Below are 21,190 nucleotides of genomic sequence, written 5' to 3'. Positions count from 1 at the left end.
GCACAGTGATATTTTTTGGGAAAGTTTTTCGAGCAGGCAGTGTCTTTCTTTTAAATGTCATATAAGGAGGGAGTTTATGTCCATCAGCTGTGCAGCACAGCATCACAGTTGCGCGCTGCTTCTCGTAGCCTGCAGAGCGCACGTTCACTTCCTTGGCACCCTTTTCATTCATGGTGTACGCCACTGGCATATCAAAATACACAGCCATCTAATTGGCATTGCCGATTTGCCCAAGGTTGTAGCCTGCCGCTTCTCTCTTTTGCAGCACGTAGCACTGAAAAGCTATCAGCTTTTCTTCGAAATCGCTTGGCAGCTTCTGGGTGATTAAAGTGCGATGTCGGAGGCTGAAGCCGAAGCGCTTCTTATGCAGCCAGCCCCGGCTGGCTTCGAAATCCTTTGGCGTTAGGCCTCGCTCCCTCGAAAGTTCCCTAGCTTTCGCTTGGAGCACTTTTGTTGTCACTCGAAGGGCAGCTTCTCTCTGCATTCGAACAAAGTCGGCCAAAACTGTCTGCACTTCAGGGTGGCGGCCTTTCTTTGGTCCGCTAAATGCCATCCTCATTGCGGTGCACGCAAAAAGCTGCTGTCATTGTCCCCTCCAATGATGAATGTTTTTCTTGTCGACGCGGAAGTCCCGCCTGGCTTGAAGGTTCTACGATGTCTCTACGGCTATCACAACTTTTCACTTGAAAGCGTCACTGTAGTGGCATCTCCTGCTTGGTGCCATCGCGATAACACCACACCGCACACCGATACGGCTGACACGATACAGGTTAAAATGGTGACCTCGCTTGTGTACGGTTGGCTACTGGCACGGCTAGTAGCGGCTGCGATGCTGACTTTTCTAGATGGCGCTAGCTATGCACCATATTTAGCAGTTTCAAAGGAAAACTGGCTCGTTTTTTAAAATCCTCGAGTCTAAGCTGACCCTAGAGTTTGGAATATGTTTATTTGAAAAAAACTATCGGCTTAGGTTCGAATAAATACGGTAGATCGCCTTTCTCCTGCTACACGTGAAGCCAATGCAAAGCCCGCCATTGGAACCGTCGCCATCACCAGCCCGCACTGACAAGGAAAGCAAGATGCCCTGACGACATTTTGAAGCTTCTGCCATCTGCGTCGCCCGCTGCGTTCAGTCACTTTGGCGCTAATGGCGCTGTGTTTGGATCCATGCTGCAAGCCATGTGATTGTGTGTTATTCGGAGTGCTTCGTTAGGCGTGCTTCGCCTGTACTTTCTTGGTCTACAGTGATAAATGGCTCCATCAGTCTCCGGGCGAGAGTGACTTTGGAGCAGGAAGTTCTGCTTATAAAAGAAGTGGAAAAAGGCGGTGACGATGACCGGACTTGCAGCGATCTGTACGAGGCTGTTCAAAAAATTTCTTGCCAAGAGGTACAAGGCGACTTCGAGACATTGGCTGGCGGTGCTGCTCCCATGGTTGCCCCAGCGACAATGATAATGCAGAGATAATTGACGCTGTTGGTGGCCCCAACGACGATGAAGAGCAGGCGAACGAAGATCCACGTGAATTGCCAACTGTGGTGCTGACACGGGAGTACCTATGCCTACTGCAAAATAAGGTTGAATGCATGTGTGGCGACCATGGCCTCGTGCAATGGTTGGTCAAATTAGAGCGGGTTGGCTCGTGCATGGTAAGAACTTGAAACAGCCAAAGCTCAGTGCCTTTTCTGCACCTGAATAAAGTTTAGCTTCACTGAATACGTTGTATTTTGACTTCTCGCAGTTATGGCGTAATTAAAGCTCGACTGCTTTAGCTATTCTCGAGTAGCCGCCTATATCGAATTACCGCTTATAGCACACTTTTTTTGCCATCCAGCTGACTTCGTTATAATGAGGGATTACTGTTTCTCTAGGCCATTCAGTTACATGGCACCCGCATCATGAGCTTCCAGAAGAATGAAAGCGTCTTGGAGAACATGTGGTGGCCACCATGTGGCGGGCACCATGTGGCGGGCACCATGTGGCGGGCACATGTAGCGGGCAAATCATCACTGGCGTCTTAGTGTTATTCTAGAAAAGAAAAATATCATTGCATTCTACCAGTATTAACGTATGGTGCAGGAACTTGGAGTTTAATAAGAGAAGCTTGGAAGAAGCTAAATGCAGTGCAGCGATCAATGGAAAGGAAAATGATAGGCACAATATAAAGAGCGAAAAAGAGCACTGTTGATCACAGAGTAAATGGAAGTAGGCAATGCTCTAGTTAAGAGGAATAAATGAAGTTGAGAAGGCTGTGCAGCTTCTGGTAGTGAAATATAGTAGAACCTCGTTGATAAATTTTGAACAAGAAAAGCATACCAGGAAAATGTACTACCTGAAGTCACGAAAATATTTGGCGGGCTCGACTGTAGTTGACACCTACGTAATGCAAAGCATCGCGTGAACCGTCGCAGCATAAAACGCCAATGTCGCGTGCTGAGCTTAGTGAAGGCCCTTGTGGCCCAAGATTCTCGTCACTTTTTCGCATTCGGCAAGCTTACATTTGCGCTCCTTGATTTGGCAGCCTTTTTGAGCAGCGCATTTTGACAAGAAGTTTTGACGTGCCCACTCGGCTAGAATCGTGGCAGGCAAAGCTGACGTGTTCATGCTAGTGAGGCCGAGCAACTCAAGATGTGCCTTCTCGTTTCCTGTTACATAGTGTTTGAAGCAGGCAACGGAAAACAAGCAGAATTGAGCTGGTGGCAATGCCACTAGAGTGATATGTGATGCTTGCTTTGCACTATCTGCAGTGCAGTAAAACGCTTTGAAACGGATAGGTGCCATGAAACATGCGCTGTGAAACAGATAGGCGGAGATGCTTATCGCAGTAAGGTTGGCTGTGATAGCTGTGAATTTGACAACACGCGATAGTAATTGCTGGCGCTGGAAGAGCAAACTGAGCGCGTGCCAGCATTTTGACGTGACACGGGCGGACGAGTACTGCGGGAAAGCTGCTGTGGCAGGGGCCTACTGCTATTGATTGCACGTGCCTCACGCTTTTTCTTGCTTGCGTGGGATCTAGTGGCTGGAAAGCATATGATACGATCGTAGTTTGGTGATGTACTGAACATTGGCACAGAAAGATAGTGTTTTCCGGAAACCTATTAAACCTAGTATAAAAGAAGCGTAATTGTATTGGGTCATTTTTTTCTATTCGAGATTGTGAACGTTGCCGTCGAGAAATGGTACGAAACGAGATCATATTACCGAGGTCCTACTGTGCAACCTTTCATATTAATTCGTCTTTCCTGTTACATAATTTTTTTCCTGATAAAATCGATGGATAATCTCACATTTTTGGCTTCAGCACTATCACACGTTTTCCCTTTGTGAAAGCAAGCAGCAGAGACTGATGCTTGCAATCTGTTGCTTGCAGAAATCTATGTGGCCAACATGAAACGGAAACACAAGGGCCTGGACACCCATGCCCTGTGCCAGCTGATCATCACTGACGTGAACCGAAGTCTCAAAAAAGGTGCGCCCCTGAAACATCACAAGATCACCTAAACGACTTCTTTGTCTATGAGTGGTGGTTCCCCTCCTGTGTGCAGTGTAATAGACACTCTTAGGGGCAGAATTCTTCGAACGTACCCGTTCTGAAACTGTTTTATAACTCCACGCACTCTTGGGTGCGTTTCCTTTGGGGCTTGCTTGACTGACGTACCGCAAGATAATAGTCATCACACAATGCCTGCTAAAAGTCCTTGAAATGGCTAATATGACTGAGGAATATGTGCAGACTGAATATATACAGTTTATTTGGCTTCGCTTACCATTGCTCTCTAAGTGTGGGGCTTTGTAGTGCCGTTAGGCCGATAGTTTTTTTATCAAATAATCATACCAAACTCCAGAGTCGGCTTAGATTTGAGCATTTTAAAAAAAAAATGCCAGTTTTTAATTGAAATTGATAAATATAGTGCATGGCTAGCGCCATCTAAACAAGTCAATATCACAGCCGCTACTAGCCATGCCGGCAGCCAGCTGAAGTATGTGAGCGACGTCGCCATTTTGACCTGTGTGCCTGTGTGGTATCGGTGCGCGGCGTGGTGTTATTGTAATGACACCAAATGGGCATTGCCACTATTGTGCCGCTTTCAAACGAAAATTGTGCTAGCCGCAGAGCCATCGTCAAATGTTCAAGCCGAGCGGGACTTCAGCATCAATGAAAAAAGCGTCAATCGTTGGAGGGGGCAACGGGAGATGCTTTTCACCTGTGCAGCAACGAGGATGGCATTTATTAGACCACAGCATCGATGATGACATAGGATGGGCTCAGCAGGCTCATATTCAATAAATGCAGTTTTCATTTTGTGAACGCCGTCCTCCTTGCTCCGAAAGTGATTGTCCAAGAATACTGCATCAGATCATAGTCAAGCAGAAAATGAACTGACAGAAGCCCTCACAAAAAACATGCTCTATCGCCATCTTGCAATGGTGAAGACGCTGCATACGAGGGCTCTGGCAGGCTGTTGTGAATGCCAAGAATGCAGTTTTGCTTTAATATTTTATTGTAATGCCAAGGCTATTTTCGCACCCATTTCTTCTGCAGGGTGTCTACCAACTAGGAAAAAAGGGAATTCTCAGGGATCTTGAGTAGTCTGGAAAAACCCGGGGAAAACTGGGAATTTGTGCCTCTATCAGGGAAACTTAGCTGTAATTTTATTGAAAGGGTCAAAAGTTGCGGTAATGCTGGCTCGAGCAAGACAGGAATCGTAATGAATCGTCTTTGACGTCCTGTCGTCGGCTGGAGGAGTTGCCAGTACAGTCAACGAGCGACTTTCCGGATTCCCGATAATTGGGACGCCTTTGCGGCACCACCACATACACCATAGTCAATGTATCAGAACGTCTGAAATTTCGGATGCAAGAACTCTTCGCCGTCTGATTTTCCGGACGTTTTGCCATGACCGCAGGTCCGAAACAGCATTAATCAAAGCCGCCACTGCTGCCATTTTGATTACCTCGCCGCTTGAAACCGGCGTTCTCGCATGCAGATCCGCTGGCAGCCGTAACCACCGCTGCGGCAGCGCTAGGCCTAGCTGCTTCGACATTCGCTATGGAGCTTCTTGCCGTTGGGTGCTGTGTTTTTTTATTGAAAGAATTCGCTGCTGTCAGCAATAACACAGACTCCGCCTTTGTGGTCCTCGCGATTGGCCTAGAAGATTGGAAAGCATGGTGCGTTGCATAATGCTGGTTCCTGAAAGTCAGCTTCGCCTCCGTACGGAAATGTTACTTGGTGAAGCATACACAAACGTATTGCAGTGAAGCGTAACAAGCGTGGGAAGGGGCTATTGTCACGGGACACAGTATGTATTCCTTAATTATACACGCGTGCACCCCGTATTTCCTGTCACAGTATGAGCACCGATATGCCTAATACGTGTACCGACAGGCCTTCAGAGTGTTTTCGAATGTGCCTGTGGCGGCTTGAGCCCTTAAGGGGGTACCTGGGTCTTGAGCAATACCATTATTGATATTGCTGCTATAGGAATGAAATTTGTAGGTAATATGTAATTTAATGTGCTTGATGCAAATATGTAATTAGTTTTTCTCTATATAACGAGACAAATATTTTATACAATTTTTCCTGTTCCAATGTTTCGGGATGACTGGCAGAAATTTTTTTCCAGTAAGAAATGTAAAAGTTATGTGAAAGTATTCCTGAATGTTCAAGGAGTGCAGTAAGCATTGTCTCATGTTTCTACCTCTGTTCTATCCAAAGTTACAAAAGCTAGAAGTTGTAACTTCACATGAGATATATATATTTTTTTACTTTCCTCAAAATTTCAATATGTTTCAAGGTGCAGAAATGTGGTATTATAGACTTACTGCACTCCCCGGGAGCCTAGCTATCAGATAAAGCAAAAATTATTAAAATCGGATGATTAGGCAAGTAACTATGCCTCCCGCAAAATTGCTAATTACCAAAAAAAGCGTATTGAGAAAAGTGGAAAAAACTAGCCACCATGTGAAAAAAGCATTTCATTACCCTGGATGCATGAAATTGTCATAGCCAATGGCTCAGAAGGCTCTAGGGGAATAATCTGGATGGGGATTTCCTCGCTGCCTCCGCTTTGCAGCTGCTTGAAAAGCTGCCGAGGACATTCGCTTTCTCTCCACACTAACAACGTGACAACAGTCCTTTTCAGGGGGGACACTGCTATTGATATAATATTCATTTTTTCATCAATATTAATGAAACTTTGGAACCTTATTAAGATTCTTGTGATGATCTCAAATGTGTAATTATTTTTACCATAGGCCAATTACTTCTAAAGATAAATGAGATTCATTGTTCATCATTTGCAGAAACAAGAGAATACTACCCACACTACAAAAATTCATATTGCCACATGCCTAGTACTAGAAAACATAGGAAACACAATGGTAGGAGTACCTTTTTGATATAACTAATATTAGTAACTCTATAGCAATTCAATATCCACTGTTCCAAATGTGAGTTCCCTACTGTCTGATCTAAAGCAGAACTGAAAAAGTTTAAAGCATAAATTCCAATATCTGTTCCTACCATTGTGTACTTTGCACACTCAGCTACAAATAAGCCACAACAAGAACTATGGCTCTATCTGCCTTGAAGGCACAGATATCGCTGCTGCAAATCAGTACAAATCAGCAAGTAAAAAATTGGTGTTTTGGGAAAACGAGAAAAGAAAGAAATACATGCACTTTTAACCAAAAGTGCAGAAATAATTTTGCACTATTTTGCAGTGAAAGTGGCTAAAAGCCACCAGGAATGTAGTCGCTCTGACCACGGCCACCCAAATGTGCCAAAAACATCGTTTAGCGCCGTTCGCCGATTCCCGGTGGCTTGCATCGCGCGCGCAGCAAGGTTGCCGTTCACGCGGGTCGAGCTCCACGCCGACGCGATATCGCCGCAGCACGCGCACGTGATAACGATCTTTATGGCGAGGCCATATTCCCGTTCGCTTTTGCCTACTGCGACGTTACCGCCGCACACCTTGTGCTCAAGAAACGATTAGTGCGTTCACGGGGTCCTACTGATGATAGCGTCGACTGGTGGGGCTGCAGTGCCGTCGGCGCGAGTGAGCAAATCCAACTTCCGCTTTGACGCTGGCGTTGACGCAAGAACTTGAATTTTTTTGAACATTCATCTCCCTCTGCAGCAAATCCGCACGCTGCAACATTGCAGTGTCACGCCGAACGCGGCCGCTGTCCGGTCACTCGTAGGCAAGCTAGCTAGGCCTACTTCGGCATCGTTCGCGGCTACGACATCACTTGCGGATAGCGGCGGATGATTATCGATGGTTCTCTGAAGAAATGGAACGCATTTGAAAGTTATAAGCTGATCGCTGCTTTTTTGCCGTAGTTGTGCCTCCTGGCGAACTTTTCCGGTGGATCGGTCATCATTCCGCATTCGTCACAAACCTACGAGACGCGCCGTCGCGTCGCCTGCGGAATGGAGCAGACGACAGGAACCTCGCGCAGCCAACCACAGCACGCGTTTCTGATCACGCGCGCTAGTCGACGAATGGGATCGCACGGTCGGACTTTTTTTCTTCGCGGATTTTAACGTCACCGGCGAGCCGACGGAGTCACTTTTGGCGGGAAATTGAAGAAGAAAGGCTCCTCTTTCCAACGAGACCAAGATGGCTGCGATCGCGCGCGTAGGAAAAGGGCTACGCGTCGCGACAAAAAGGGTCGTTTTTGCGCGGAATTCAGTTCACAGGGATGTTTTATATTGATATTGCGGGCAAAATACTCTTCCGCGAGATGTGAAACTTGGTGAAATAAAGGAACAGTAGTTGTAGGTACTGAAAATGTTATTTTCAAAAAATCGATTTTTTTCGCGATTTTTTCGCCTCAAGACCCGTGTCCCCCCTTAAGGGCAGTAAATGACATGCATTTATTATTTTCCAACTGGCCGATTTTTCGGACGTTTTCAAGGCGCCTAAGGAGTTCAAAAACTAGGACGTGGAGTGTGCAACTGACCAAGAAGATGCTTCAAATGGTCTGTGGGGCGAACGAGTGACGGAAGGAGTACAAGAACAGAAAGGACCTACGCATTGAGGAATGAATGGGAAAGGAAGCGTGCTGCCGCCGTTTTGAAGGAGCTTGAGCTCAAAAAACAAAGTGTTGGCTGATGCCGAGATGCAAGTGTCCCTCATCCAAACCAAAATAAACTCTTTAAAGCAGTGAAACACAACAATGAGGCGTTGTGCGCAGGCTGAGAGTATGTCAGGACAGTTGAGGTTGACTTATGAGCTGTTGAAAGAGAATCTCAATTGTGACAAAGTTCGGGCCTCATACCACTGAGGTTGCTATCAGTTGATAGAAATAGCTCATGTTTGAAAATATTTGCTTTTCTATGCATCTCCTTTTCCATTTGTATTTGAGAATGTCCGACTCGATTTGCAATTTTTTTCGAAGACATTTAGTATTCAAATTGGATTAAGTCGTTTTTTTTTTATATACTTACTAGAGAGTACCGCATCAGGCGATATGGTTTCAGCTCGTCTTGACATAAAACAGTTCTGCATCACTCAGGGAATTTTGCAAAGGCACTCTGGGAAAACGTGGAAAACTCAGTAAATTTGGAAATGTCAACTTGGTAGACAACCTGTTCTGTAAATAAGTGTGTCAGATTTAGGCAAATACGATATGTGCTATCTCAATATTCCACATTGGTATTACAGGCAAATCGTGTTGAACCACTCCCGCTTTTATAATTGTTCTCTTCTGCAATGCCCTCGCCATATCTTTGGTTAGTGCCACGAAGAAGGTGGTTTCAAATTGGGCCATTGAGTGGTGCAGTCGATTCGCGATAAAAGACCATTGAAACGGTGAGATTGTTGAGCGGACTGTGGCAAGATGAAAGAATGTCACTGCCTTCATAGTATATAGGGACCTCTTCATTATCTTGCTTATGACGCAACATAGTGGTTAAAGCTCGGACTACAAAAATATCTACAAAATATTTAGCTACAATCAGTGTAGAATAAAATGTTCTTTAATTTTTGTGATCCTTTTGTTTCTGAATTATTATTTAGCATAGATGTATTGCAACGTTAAGCTATAGGCTGCATAGTAGCCAAGGCAAGGCATGTATGTGGTTGCCTGCCCATTGTGCTTGCCGCTCCACTCGGCAAGATTGTCAGTGAAATGGAGATGCTGAAGCACTTACAGCTGAGCAATTTGGTGCATGTTTAGTTGCACCCGTGCTTGTCAGATCAGCGGAGCAGGGCATTGCGCCAGAATACCCTGCCATATCTTCTACTTTGTCTTCCTTGACATCCTAAGCTTAGGCCTAGCATGTTTGGCTTAGCGCTAACAGTGCACCTAGTTTTAACATTTAGCTGAAATAATAATTTCAGGGTGTTCTGAAAATGCTTCCAATTGATGTTGTACAATGTGTAAATAATTGCTTTCGAGTGTGAAAGGGCAGTTGTTTCATTGTCATAAATGACATGGCAGAAACATAGTTTGCTCCCGTCTTTCAGTGGCGCCGCATTACACGGCCTTCCAGAGACGAGGTTGGGTCTTCCAGCAGTCACAAGAACCATCGCGAGAGTTAAAGTCACTTGATGCAGCTGATAAGCCAACTCAACTGGCCACCGAGAAAGGTAAGGCTCTTTTTTTCTGCCCATCATGGTGGCCAAATGCAAATGTACTTGCCATTGTGCATGAGGAGTTTGAAAAGTTGAACAGCATGTTTCAAGATGTCCAAAATTTCAGTTGTCATCTTTCAAATAACTGAGCCCATCCAAAAAATTCATCGTCTTAGTTGATTGTACTCACCTTCATTGAGTGTATGTATCTCCGCATGCTTGCTTCCATATTACAAAACGTAAGAAGGGCTTAGTTTGTTTTGCTAAAAGTGGGTAGTCTGTGACGTTTACGTCTTGTTTGTGCTGCTTGTTTTGTTCTAACGAGACAAGTTTAGAGGGGCGTGGATGCCCTGACGATGACGGGTCATTTGTCATTCGGCTACAGTTGGTCATTGCTCTGTCCTTGTCTTTTCACGCAGTGATGTCTTTGAAATAACGGTCCAGCCAGCATGAAATGAAATCCTTCCCCAGTTCTAGGCCTTCTGTCTACATGAATGCGATAAAGCGGATCGTATTTCTTAGGGCATCACGCCAACACTTATGCAGTGGTGATTACGTGTGCCACTGTGCCTCTTCGGAACAAGACCTGCTGCAGTAGCTTAGTGGCTATGGGGTTGCACTGTTTGTGGGCTCGATTCTGGCCATGGCGGCCACAGTTCAATAGGTGCAAAATGTGAAAATACTCGTGTACTCAACTTTAGGTTCTCCTTACACAAGTCCAGGTCCCTAAAGTTAATCCATAGCCCCTGCAGCGATATGCTTCATGATCAAATTGTGGTTTTAGCACGTAAAGCATGAGAATGTAGTTTTCGCAAAACAAGCTGAAAGATGCTGCCAGTGATTTGAGCTCTGCCGGTGACTGCGGGAGAGCACACGGTAGCAGTCGTCTTGCTTTTGTTATTTTTGTCACTGTGATATGGCTGCATTTATACACATTGAGATGACATTAGTCTAAAGCTACCCCTCCTGGCACATCAATGGGATCCACCTTCCTAGCATACTAGTGCCGCTTACATGGATGCAATGCGCTAGATATGCCATGCGATGTGCCACTTGTTGCATTCGTGCAAACACCACTCTAGACTTACCGAGCATGCTGTGCTGGTGACGCAGATTGGAGGTGCCTGCTGCAACAGCAGATGACCGAGGTCGACGACCCCGAGCTCCTGGACCTGGAGCAGGACTTCCGGTACTTCGACTCGTCGCATCTTGGCACGGCCGCCCTGGAGCAGCTTGTCATCGAGCAACCCCACAACGTTGAGCTCTGGTTGCGGCTTGCCTATCGGCACCTGTACGCCAAGCACAACAGGTATGCATGGTGCGTCGTACACAGTTGAACCTTGTTATGCTGTCGGTTTCCTTCATCTGGTTCAGTACATTTGCTGATAATTTGTGAAAATAACTTGCGATCAGATCTGTACAAAAGAAACAAAAGGGGGGCATGCTAGCAAAGGGTTTCCTGTCGAAGAGGAGGAGAGAATCCAGTGAAGGGGGTGTGGTGGAGAGAGGAGGGAGGTACGTGTGGAGCACGGTGCCAGTTGATTGGCTGTGCCAGTGATGGCATCATCCCCACTGTGAAGGATGCATGAAGGATGCATGCAAGAGTGACATGCTTTAGTAACATATGATACTGGCGCTCTGTGCTGGCGTGTTGTGTGACACATCGGAGATAGCTCGGAAATGAGAGGCTCACCAATCAGTGAACGGCTGCACAGCACATAAGGCTGCTTTAGCAAAAGTTTGAGAAGCTCGACGGTGGCAAGAGACAGCCAGGACAGTCAGACAAGAAGCTTCACTTGCTTTGATGGTCACTTTTGATGGCTTTAAGGGGGCACACGGCTCTTTGCGGCAAAAAAATCGCGAAAAAAATCGATTTTTTGAAAACAAAATTTTCGATATCTACAGCTAATATTCCTTTAATTCACCAAGTTTCGAATCTCGGGGAAGAGTATTTCGTCCGCAATATCAATTTATAACATCACTGTGAGCTGAATTCCGCGCAAAAACAGCCCTTTTTATCCCGGCGCGTAGCTCTTTTTCTACGCGCGCGATCGCAGCCATCTTGGTCTCGTTGGAAAGAGGAGCCTTCCTTCTTTAATTTCCCGCCAAAAGTGACTCCGTCGGTACGCCAGTGACGCTGAAATCCGGGGAGAAAAAAAAGCCCGAACGCGCGATCCGATTCGTTGACTAGCGCACGTGACCAAAAACGCGTGCTGTGGTTGGCTGCGCGAGGTTCCCATCGTCTGCTCCACTCCGCAGGCGACGCGACTGCGCGTCTCGTAGGTTTGTTGGCACATGCCCAACGATGTCCGATCCACCGGGAAAGTTCGCCACGAGGCACAAGTTCGGCAAAAAGAAGAAGCGATCAGCTTATAACTTTCAAAAGCGCTCCATTCCTTCTGAAAGCATCGAGAGTAGCTCGCCGCCAACCGCAAATGATGCCGAAGTAGGCCTAGCCAGCTCACAATTGAGTGAAATCGTTACGGACAGCGGCTGCGTTCGGCGTGACACTGCAATGTTGCAGCGTGCGGATTTGTTGCAGAGGGAGATGAATGCTCAAAAAAACTTCGAGTTCTTACGTCAACGCCAGCAACAAAGCGGGTGTTGGATTTGCTCACTCGCGCCGACGGCGTTGCAGCCGCGCCAGTCGACGCCGAGGCAGGCTTCGCTTTCCTCAGGGGACTCCGTGAACGGACTGATGTCAAGTGCAAGGTGTGCGGCGGCAGCGTCACAGTAGGCAAAAGCGAACGGTAATCTGGCCTCGCCATAAAGATCGTTATCACGTGCGCGTGTTGCGGCGATATCGCGTCGGCATGGAGCTCGACCCGCGTGAACAACCTTGCCGCGCGCGCGATGCAAGCCACCGGAAATCAGCGAACGGCGCTAACCGATGTTTTTGCCGCATTTGGGTGGCCGTGGTCAGAGCGACTACATTCCTGGTGGCTTTTAGCCACTTTCACTGCAAAATAATGCAAAATTATTTCTGTACTTTTGATTAAAAGTGAATGTATTCCTTTTTTCTCGTTTTCTCAAAACACCGACTTTTCACTTGTACACAATGTAGGGTCAGATTTTGGAATTTATGCTTTAAACATTTTCAGTTCTGCTTTAGATCAGGCAGTATGGTAGCCACAATTCTAACAGTAAAGATTGAATTGCTATAAAATTACTAATATTTGATATATCAAAATAGTATTCCTACCATTATGTTCCTTATGTTTTCTAGTACCGTATTTACACGATTGTAAGTCGACTCGAATGTAAGTCGACCCCCCCATATCGCTTGACCGGAAAAAAAAAAATCAGAGAGCATACCCGAGGGCGCATTCGACAACGAAAATTTATTAGTAGCTGACATGGTCACTGGACTACTCGCTTTCACTAGTGCTGCCATCGTCATCGTTGCTGCGGTCCCACAGCGCGTCGTGGTCCAGCGAAAGTTCAAATTTGGCAAACGACCGCACCAGGACATCTTACAGAACAGCAGCCCACGCCAAATGCACCCAGCCACACGCAGCCGTCAGGGAGGCTCTTTTGACAGGTCCGGTTTGCGTAATTTCGCAGTCTTCTGCCACCAGCCACTCGTTGTACTCACGGCGGAGCAGAACCTTAAAATTAAGGCGAAGGTCCGGGCTTGTTTCATGACCACGTCGCACTTCACTGGCAGGGACCGATCACGGATTTCAGCGACGTACGCCGCAAGCTTAGGCTACAGCTCCGGAAAGTGTCCAGACTTCGGCACGTGGGAAATTTCTCACTTGCCGTCACACATTTCGCTTCGCTCGCACATCTCGCACCACCCGTTTAGAAACATCGAAGTTGCGGCCCGCTGCGCAGTGATTTTTTTCTTCGGCGTAAAGGATGGCAGCCCTCTTAACGCTGCTGTGAACGAGTGCCAAACGATTAGTGGGCCTGGAGCACTCATGACGACTAGGGAAGCATAGAAGTAGCACGTAGCCGGCAGTCAAGTGGAACGCGTCAAACCAATACCAATGCCTTTAAACCACGACCGACTAGTAATAAAGCCGGTCGTGATTTAACCAGAGAAAGAGAAACCCGCGCGCCGCCGTTCTGAGGGTGCCGCCGCAAATGGGAACAGCGGCGCTTCCATCAACTATCGACACCCCCCCATGAGTGTTGCATGCACTGTAAGACTCTCAAAAATTTTGAAAAACCCTTCCGAAAAGCGAACAAACACGTGGGATAGCGAAAAGATACGGGTAGGGCCATAGAGCAAACATAAAATTGTAACTACGTTGTAGCTCCCGTTGGTATCGCTTTTTTTTGGCGGGGCCATGTTTCGGTTTCGATTATAAGTCGACCCCCCAACTTCAGACTTTCAAATTTAAAAAAAGGGGTCGACTTACAATCGTGTAAATACGGTACCCAGGCATGTGCCAATACGAATTTCGTAGCGCATTTTTTCCCCCTATTGTTTCTGCAAATTATGAACAATGAATTTCATTTATCTTCAGAACTAAATGGCCTATTAATAATTACATATTTGAAATCAGCACAAAAGTCTTAACAAGAATGGAAAGTTTCATGAATATTGATGGAAAACATCATGAACATTATATGAATTACAGTGTCCCCCCTTAAAGAAGCGAAAGTTTCATTCTTGCCTGGTTGGACCCCTGTATCATCCTTGATCAATTTAGTATTCAAGCATTTGCCGTAATCACCATGAACATGTCCTGAAATGTTTTTTCTCGTTTTCTCAAAACGACATTTTTGATGGTAGTGTAGTTTTGGAGTGACGATATCTCTGGTTCTACTCATCTTATTGCAATAATTCTTTTTTCGTCAGAAAGGTGGACAAAGTGGGAGTGCAGTAGGCCTAAAATGTGAACAAATATCATTACAGAAATTTTGAAAAAGTAATAATTTCTCCAGGGTTTCACTAATGCCTTCTGCTTACAAAAGTTTGACATGCTGTAACTTCGGCATAAATCAGTTTAGAACATTCATTCTTGTAGCACTGCAACCTCTGATCATTCAACATCATTTTGATGTGCCAGTCTCCTTCATTAACAGCCAGCATTGTAGAGAGAACTTGCCTCCAAATTAGTCCATACAAAAAAACATGAATTGCTTATATTTTGAAAAGTACCTGTTGCGTGGGAAAACCAATTGAATATTTGAAATCAGCATGTCAAAATACATAAGTGATGCAAGTTTTATCAAATTGTGGCCACAAATAAAAAATGCAAATTTAAGTGGGGTGTCCCCCCTTAACTGTGTCATGTGGTATGCTCTGTGTTTGCATTCACCGTCTCCTTTGGTGCAGCTACCAGAATAAAGTAAGATGTTCTCAAAGAATTTTCCGCATTCACAGTGCGTGCACAGGGGCCCTGTCAGCACCATGACGACAGTAGTCCCTCCAGCTTTCCTGCTGTACTTAGGTTCAAGACACATTGACACTGAGTCATTTGGCATCCAATTTGGCGACAGTAAGTTCTGCCAAAAATGCTCTCTCCGTTCCAATCGGTGCCAGATTAATTTCTGCCACCACTGTCGCCGGAATCGCTCACCGAACACCAGTCAGGACGCGAGCCAGCTGCTGCACATCGAAAACGGCCCCTCGATGCGATGTGAGAAAGCTAAAAAAAAAAAAAAAAAAGATATGTATGGAGAGCCCATTGACTGTGGCAATCAGGCAGCAAAGCTTTCGTGAGCCAGTAAAGGCAAAATGACGCATGACAAAAGCTCGACACGGGCAAGTTGATGCATACTCGGCTCGGTAGATCGCACTGGTAGTAAGGCACTGCACGCTTTCTCCTTGTTTCTGCGCCATTTTGGGGAGCTGGCAGCAGCTCCGGCGGATGTAGTGGCGAGCAACAGGAACGATGCAGCATTTCGGCTGCAGGGTATTCCGTGCCGCTCCAGATGTGGAATATCCCAGTGTTAACGAACCCTAAGGGCAATATGCCAAGGAGAACGCCATTGTGGATTTTACAGTGAACTTTAGGGATAAGTTATAGGGATGAGCCTTCTGGGCCTCACTCCATATTGTAGTCTTTTTTTTCCTCTTGCTTCCTCTCCCTTTAGTAGGGAGGTGGGGATAAGCGATTTTGTCGTGGTGCAAGCACAACACGCTACTTACCACAGCTTCCCTTCTGTCCATTAAGCGCTGCCACTATTGGCATGCTTTGCAGCACAGTGGCATGAGGAGTCGTCGTGAAATTGGTCTTTGCCATGGCACACATCTTTCCTTTTATTGTTTCTGCTGTATGCATGGAGTGTGTGTATGTGTCAATGCAGCGATGAAGGTGACCCTGAAGCCAGGCTGGACCAAGCGCTAAACGTGTTCTCACAAGCTCTGGAGAACAATCGGGCGAGCCCCGAGGTGTGGCGTCACTACCTCGGGTGGTACGCGGCGCACCCGCAGTGCTCCGACCTGGACTACCTGTGCCACAAGGCGCTGGACTACTGCAACCACAACTCCGTCTGGTGGAAGGTGAGCATTCTGCGTACCGGCAGATGGTCGCACCTAAAAATTGTGCACTCGAACCTCTTCAGGACGAATTCGCTTTGTCATGATCCACCCGGGTTCGTGAACGAGGGGAGTCTCGAGGCACCCTCCGTTAGGGTGACGCTCCGAAGCGGGGTGGTGATGAACGATGACTGACCGCCGAGCACCTGTGCTCGTCGGTGTTTATTTGGTGCGGTGACCAATGTTCCTCACCGAGCCTGGCGGGCCAACGAAGATTATGCCCCAGGGGGCGTCACATGCTTGTCACACGCTTCTGGCACGAAAATTTCTGCGTTACGATATTTACTCGATTCTAATGTGCGCATTTCTTCTGAAGAAATGTTTTTGCATTGGCTATATCATGAGAACCACTCTCCCTATCTGAGAACCTCTCTCCCTATCTCAAATGAAGGATCAGGAGTGGCATTCTCAGGCTATCACTTTTGGATATACTATTCCGTTCATAGGATTTTTTAATAAGTGATAAAATTTAAGAGTGTTTGTTGTGAGCACAATGTAAAGGATGTTTCCCTCAGCACAATTAACCCCAGTGTATGGCCTCTGCTAGTTCCGACTACCTTTGCTTCATCATGGTAACAGAGCCGACATGCTGTACAGCAAATTTGGGCTGCATGTATATCTTTTAAATGTAATAGAGCGTGTAATAGAGCAACTTTCCTAAAATTGAGGTTGCCGAAAAGTCTCCAATTGTTCAGTCACATCGCTAAAGAAAAGAAAAATTTCCAGTCACCGAATAGAAAAATTTGTTGCTAAACAGGCCAGAAAGTCTCTGAATAGAACAACAAAATCGCTGAAGTGGTAACATTGCATCAGGCATGATTTAATCGTGATGTAATGAGTGATAATAGCTTATGAATATTTAATAACGCAGTGTGGTCACTAAAACAAAAATTGCTTGACATTTAATATTTTTAATGTCAAAGGGCTCTTTTAAATTTGTTGACGAGTGTTTATGAAGCTGTTGGCTGCTGAACAAAAGCTGCTATGAGCTGCACTGGCCTGTTGTCAGACAGTGCCCACAGGAGTCACAATCGGAATGCTGTCGGCACGGAAACTGACCACTTGACAACATGGTCCCGGTGCAATGCCCCCCGTGCTGTAGCTCCTCCCAGTGATCGGCTTGTGTGGTCTCTCACATTCTGGTGTCGTTTCTGGCAACCCCCCTCCCGGGACGCAGTGCGTGACGCTGGTGGACGCCCTGCCCTCCAAGTGCCAGCTGTGTCAGCAGCAGCTGTACAACCTGAGCCAGGGAGTGTCGGACGGCAAGCAGCCGGACTCGCTGTGCGTCCTCGAGGTGGTGCTCTACTGGGCGCAGCTGTGCGCCATCGCCGGCAACATGCCGCTTGCTTTCCTCATCCTCAAGGTGAGGACCACGAGGCTACACACTTGTTCCAGATGGTCTTGTCCCACAGTGTGCGGGACAGGGAAGGTTTTAGCAGGAAAAATGGAAAATTCCAGGAAAAATTCCAACGCAGTTAAGGAACGTCCACCTTGGTGGCTCTAGGACAGGACGAAGGCTGTTTTATTGTACAGAGAAAGGAACACGGAGGAGTGTGAAAGTTATAAAAACTATTACCATGCTTCCGGGGAAAGTTGGAAAATCAAGGATGAAATGAGCTTTCAGCGTTGCTCAGAGAAAAGAAGAAACTGTGAAGTTGAATAAATAAAAAATTCCCCTGCCCCCCCCCCCCCCCCTTTTTTGTAGATGTTCAACTTCTTTTGGGTACGTGACATCATTTTCCCATGCAAATTTTCATTAAACCGGTTTACTTATCCAGTGTTCGTATTTTGAGTTTTCGATTTATTCGGCCATGCTTTGCCACCTGCTGGACTCTTGGTTAACTCAGAAAGTAGATCGGTCGCCCTAAGAAGGCTGGTTCAGTCCTCATACCAGGACCTTTTTCTGCAACCGTGAAGCTTTCTTTCCGAGAAACACTCCTGCATTTCTTTTCCTGCTTTCGGGTGGGCGACTCCCAACTGTGGCTCCAGTTCAGACGATAATAAAAAAATATTGACTGTGCTTTGCAGACGTCCGTAAAGTCTGTCATCAAGTTCGAGCACTTCGTGGACCTGTCGGACGCTGGCGAGCTCCTGGACATGACGACGCGAGACATCCTCCAGTGTGCCAACATGCTCCTCTCGCCAAGCCACCTGTGCTTCCTGTGGCTGTGCTATCTGCACTTTGCCGAGTTCCGCTCCCTGCCGGCCGGACTGTTCTGCATCGAACGCGGATCTGTCGGTCGGCTGTGCTCCACGGTAACGCGATGAGTTTCTACTTTACAGTGTTGTAGGACTAGCATACATTCCGACAAGTTGGTGCAGTAAAAAACCATTACTTTGCATTTCACGAGGTCGAAAGAAGTGTCTGAATTAAACTGCTTGTTGCACAGCCAGACGTACCAGCATAGCAGACGACAGAGTGAGCCAGAGCAGGTGCCGAAATCCAGTCGCGGTGTTCTGCGCCCACGTGACCACCTGCTGCGTCACGACACGTACGCCACCTCGGAGACGAAACCGAAATTAGTTCATAGGAAAGCTATTGCCTTGTAAATTATTTACAGTGCTCCGAGACTTGCCTGTACTTTTCTTTAAGACTTTCATTTAAAGTAAGAAAACCTGGAAAGGTCATGTCAGCAGTCCTTTATACTTGCTTCTCTTCATTCTTCTAGTTCACCAGTCTGTGCTGCTGTGAACTTGTAATGCTAGATTTCTGTTCAGTTTCTTCCATTATCCGTTCTGGGCAGCCGAGCGATTTTCACCCTGACCCGCCAAGGGTCTGTGGCCTCTGGCTTAGGTCACGGGTTCGATCCCCTGCCGCAGCCGCCGCATTACCATTGAGCTGAACAGTAAAAAATGCTTTCATGCCAAGCTTTGTGTGCATGCTAGATGAGCTCAGGGGTACTTCTGGACATTGTCGAATTCAGCATCTTGTCAGCTCTGATTGGCTGAGAAAGCTGCCATTACAGAACTTGACCACGTCCAGAGTGGCACCCTAGGTCAGGAGTTGATCTGGAACCTTCTGCTGCAAAGTCTCTCATATGCCCCATATTCGCTGCCAGTGTCGGGTAATATACAAGGTGTATTCAGAAGGCCTTTTGTGCGATAAGATTTGCGAGACGTGCCCTTTTATACCAGATAAGGCAATGCAGTAAGAGCTCGTTAATTCGAATTCTGTGGGGATGCTATGAAAATTCAAATTACTGTGAAACCTCGTTAAACCGTAGTTGGCCGGAGCTCGGAAAAAGTACGTACTAAACGTTAGTACTGCTTAACCGAAATAGCATGAGATCGCCCACTTACCTGTCAAAAACGGCACTCGGAGAGAGTGCGATGAAAGTGAAAAAAACATGCAGTATTTATTTACTTCGCGCGACAAACTTGTTATTTTCGTTTGATGCCGCGGCGGCCTAGCAGCGACGACAGCGGCCTCAAACTTGCTGAAGCTGTGAGCCAGCCTTTCAGCCAGCCCCGTCTTCTCTGCAAACACTCGCATGGCAGATTCCTCTTTGGCGTTGCATATTCTCCGTGCACAAGCGGGGTAGCGTTGCAGAAGTCGCGAGGCACCATTTCATTGCGAGGTGCTGTTCTCGTCGTGACGATTGCATTCGTGAGGCTGACGTAACGCGCAGCTTCTGTCACTGTCGGGCCTGAATCGACCGTGCTGTCGCTTTCCATGTCGTCCTTATCACTGTCGCTAGGCAACACTTCGGCAACAACAGAGGCAACGATGGCAAAAAGTCGAACCTCGTAGCCGACATCTCTTTGCGGTCACAGTAGCACTACCGAGCAACTTCTTCGCATTCCAAATGCCACACACCGTAGTCAGCAGTAGACCCATGTCGCGTGCCAGCGCCAACTTTTCGTGTCACGCTTGATAGCACGAACAATGTCTAATTTTTCTTCTATGCTGAGCACCCGGCGTCTTTTTTTATCCGAGCTTCGGCATGACGCGAGTTCTCGCTTGCACGACGCCATGACGCTCTCTGGCATGGCGCCGAAATGATGTTGACGTTGATGTGGCTTCATGCGCAAACGCACAGGGCGCTTGGAGGCCGTTGTTCTGATCTGTGAGGCTTGTTGTTCTGCCGGGCCACCCGATGGAGATGACGCATCGCCGTGTTTGCGCGACAAATAGTAGAAACACTACGTGTTAACCGATACGTACGCAATAAGTTGGTACGGTTTATGCAGATACAAAACACATTATGTTCAATGGTCGCTGAGTCAGGGATTTGACTTTACTACTTTTAAAACGAAACTACTGTTTAAGCGGGTAGGGTTTAACGAGGTTTTACTGTATATGAAATTCGAACTAATGAAAATCGGAGAAAAAAGTGCTTGGTTAAGGCGCCTATATAGTCCAGCGTAGCTTGAGAGTGCACGCCCACACGCTACGTCGCGTTGGCAAACACAATGTGTAGTTCAATGCACTGGCACACCCACTGGCACAACGCACTGGCACAATGTGTTAAGTAGTTCAACGCACTGGCACACCCAACGCGACCAGATGTGGCCAACGCGGTCCGACGTGCCCGACGTCGAAATGGCCCTTGCTCTATGCGTTTGTCGCGCTGGCCCACAATGCATTTTGCGGAGAAAAAAAAAAGGTTCCAACACCACTTCGCCGAAGGTTGCAGACAGCCATGCAAAGCGGCGCGATGATTGGGGATCGTTCTGCGAGTGCTCTGAAAAGAGCAGCCAGCAGCGCATGCATCGAAGTCTAGAGGGGATGGCATTTTGGCTGGCACAGCACAAGCAGCATAATGTGACTAGCCGCAAGCGACGAGCGCCAGAAACGTCGGACTACAAATGCACCTTTGCGCCGTTGACGCTCGCCACAGGGACAAGAGCTGCGCTCTAAAATGCACTTGCGAAACGTACCACAGCTGGCTGCACGCTGTCGTGTTCCACTATACGTATAGGTGGCGTCCAAACGTGTATCGTAGCCATGCTTTCCTTTGAATAACAGCCACGAATCTCAAAGGTTATGCTTTAAACTTAAACTTAAATTATGCTTTAAACATTAAACTGCTTATAGCACTCTGATGCTGGCCACTGTTTTTGCTGTGGTTTAGAATTGGAATTTCATGTAATGCAGAAAAAAAAAAACA

At 46.9% G+C, this 21,190-nt stretch overlaps 1 protein-coding gene across 3 annotated transcripts in view; it reads left to right on the top strand.

Annotated features, from left to right (window-relative positions):
• LOC126543912 (uncharacterized) overlaps nucleotides 1-21,190 on the top strand; it is a 91,542-nt gene that overhangs the window by 40,481 nt on the left and 29,871 nt on the right. For all 3 annotated transcript variants that reach the window (XM_055062411.2, XM_055062412.2, XM_055062410.2), the window contains exons 19-24: nucleotides 3,373-3,471; nucleotides 9,476-9,598; nucleotides 10,697-10,892; nucleotides 15,848-16,043; nucleotides 17,257-17,442; nucleotides 18,108-18,335. In XM_055062411.2, the coding sequence (XP_054918386.2) occupies nucleotides 3,373-3,471; nucleotides 9,476-9,598; nucleotides 10,697-10,892; nucleotides 15,848-16,043; nucleotides 17,257-17,442; nucleotides 18,108-18,335 (1,028 nt within the window). The remainder of the gene's footprint in view (nucleotides 1-3,372; nucleotides 3,472-9,475; nucleotides 9,599-10,696; nucleotides 10,893-15,847; nucleotides 16,044-17,256; nucleotides 17,443-18,107; nucleotides 18,336-21,190) is intronic.

Source organism: Dermacentor andersoni, chromosome 10 (genome assembly GCF_023375885.2).
Source record: "Dermacentor andersoni chromosome 10, qqDerAnde1_hic_scaffold, whole genome shotgun sequence".
NCBI classification, from domain to species: Eukaryota; Metazoa; Arthropoda; class Arachnida; order Ixodida; family Ixodidae; genus Dermacentor; species Dermacentor andersoni.
This window is presented reverse-complemented; position numbering and strand designations above follow the sequence as displayed.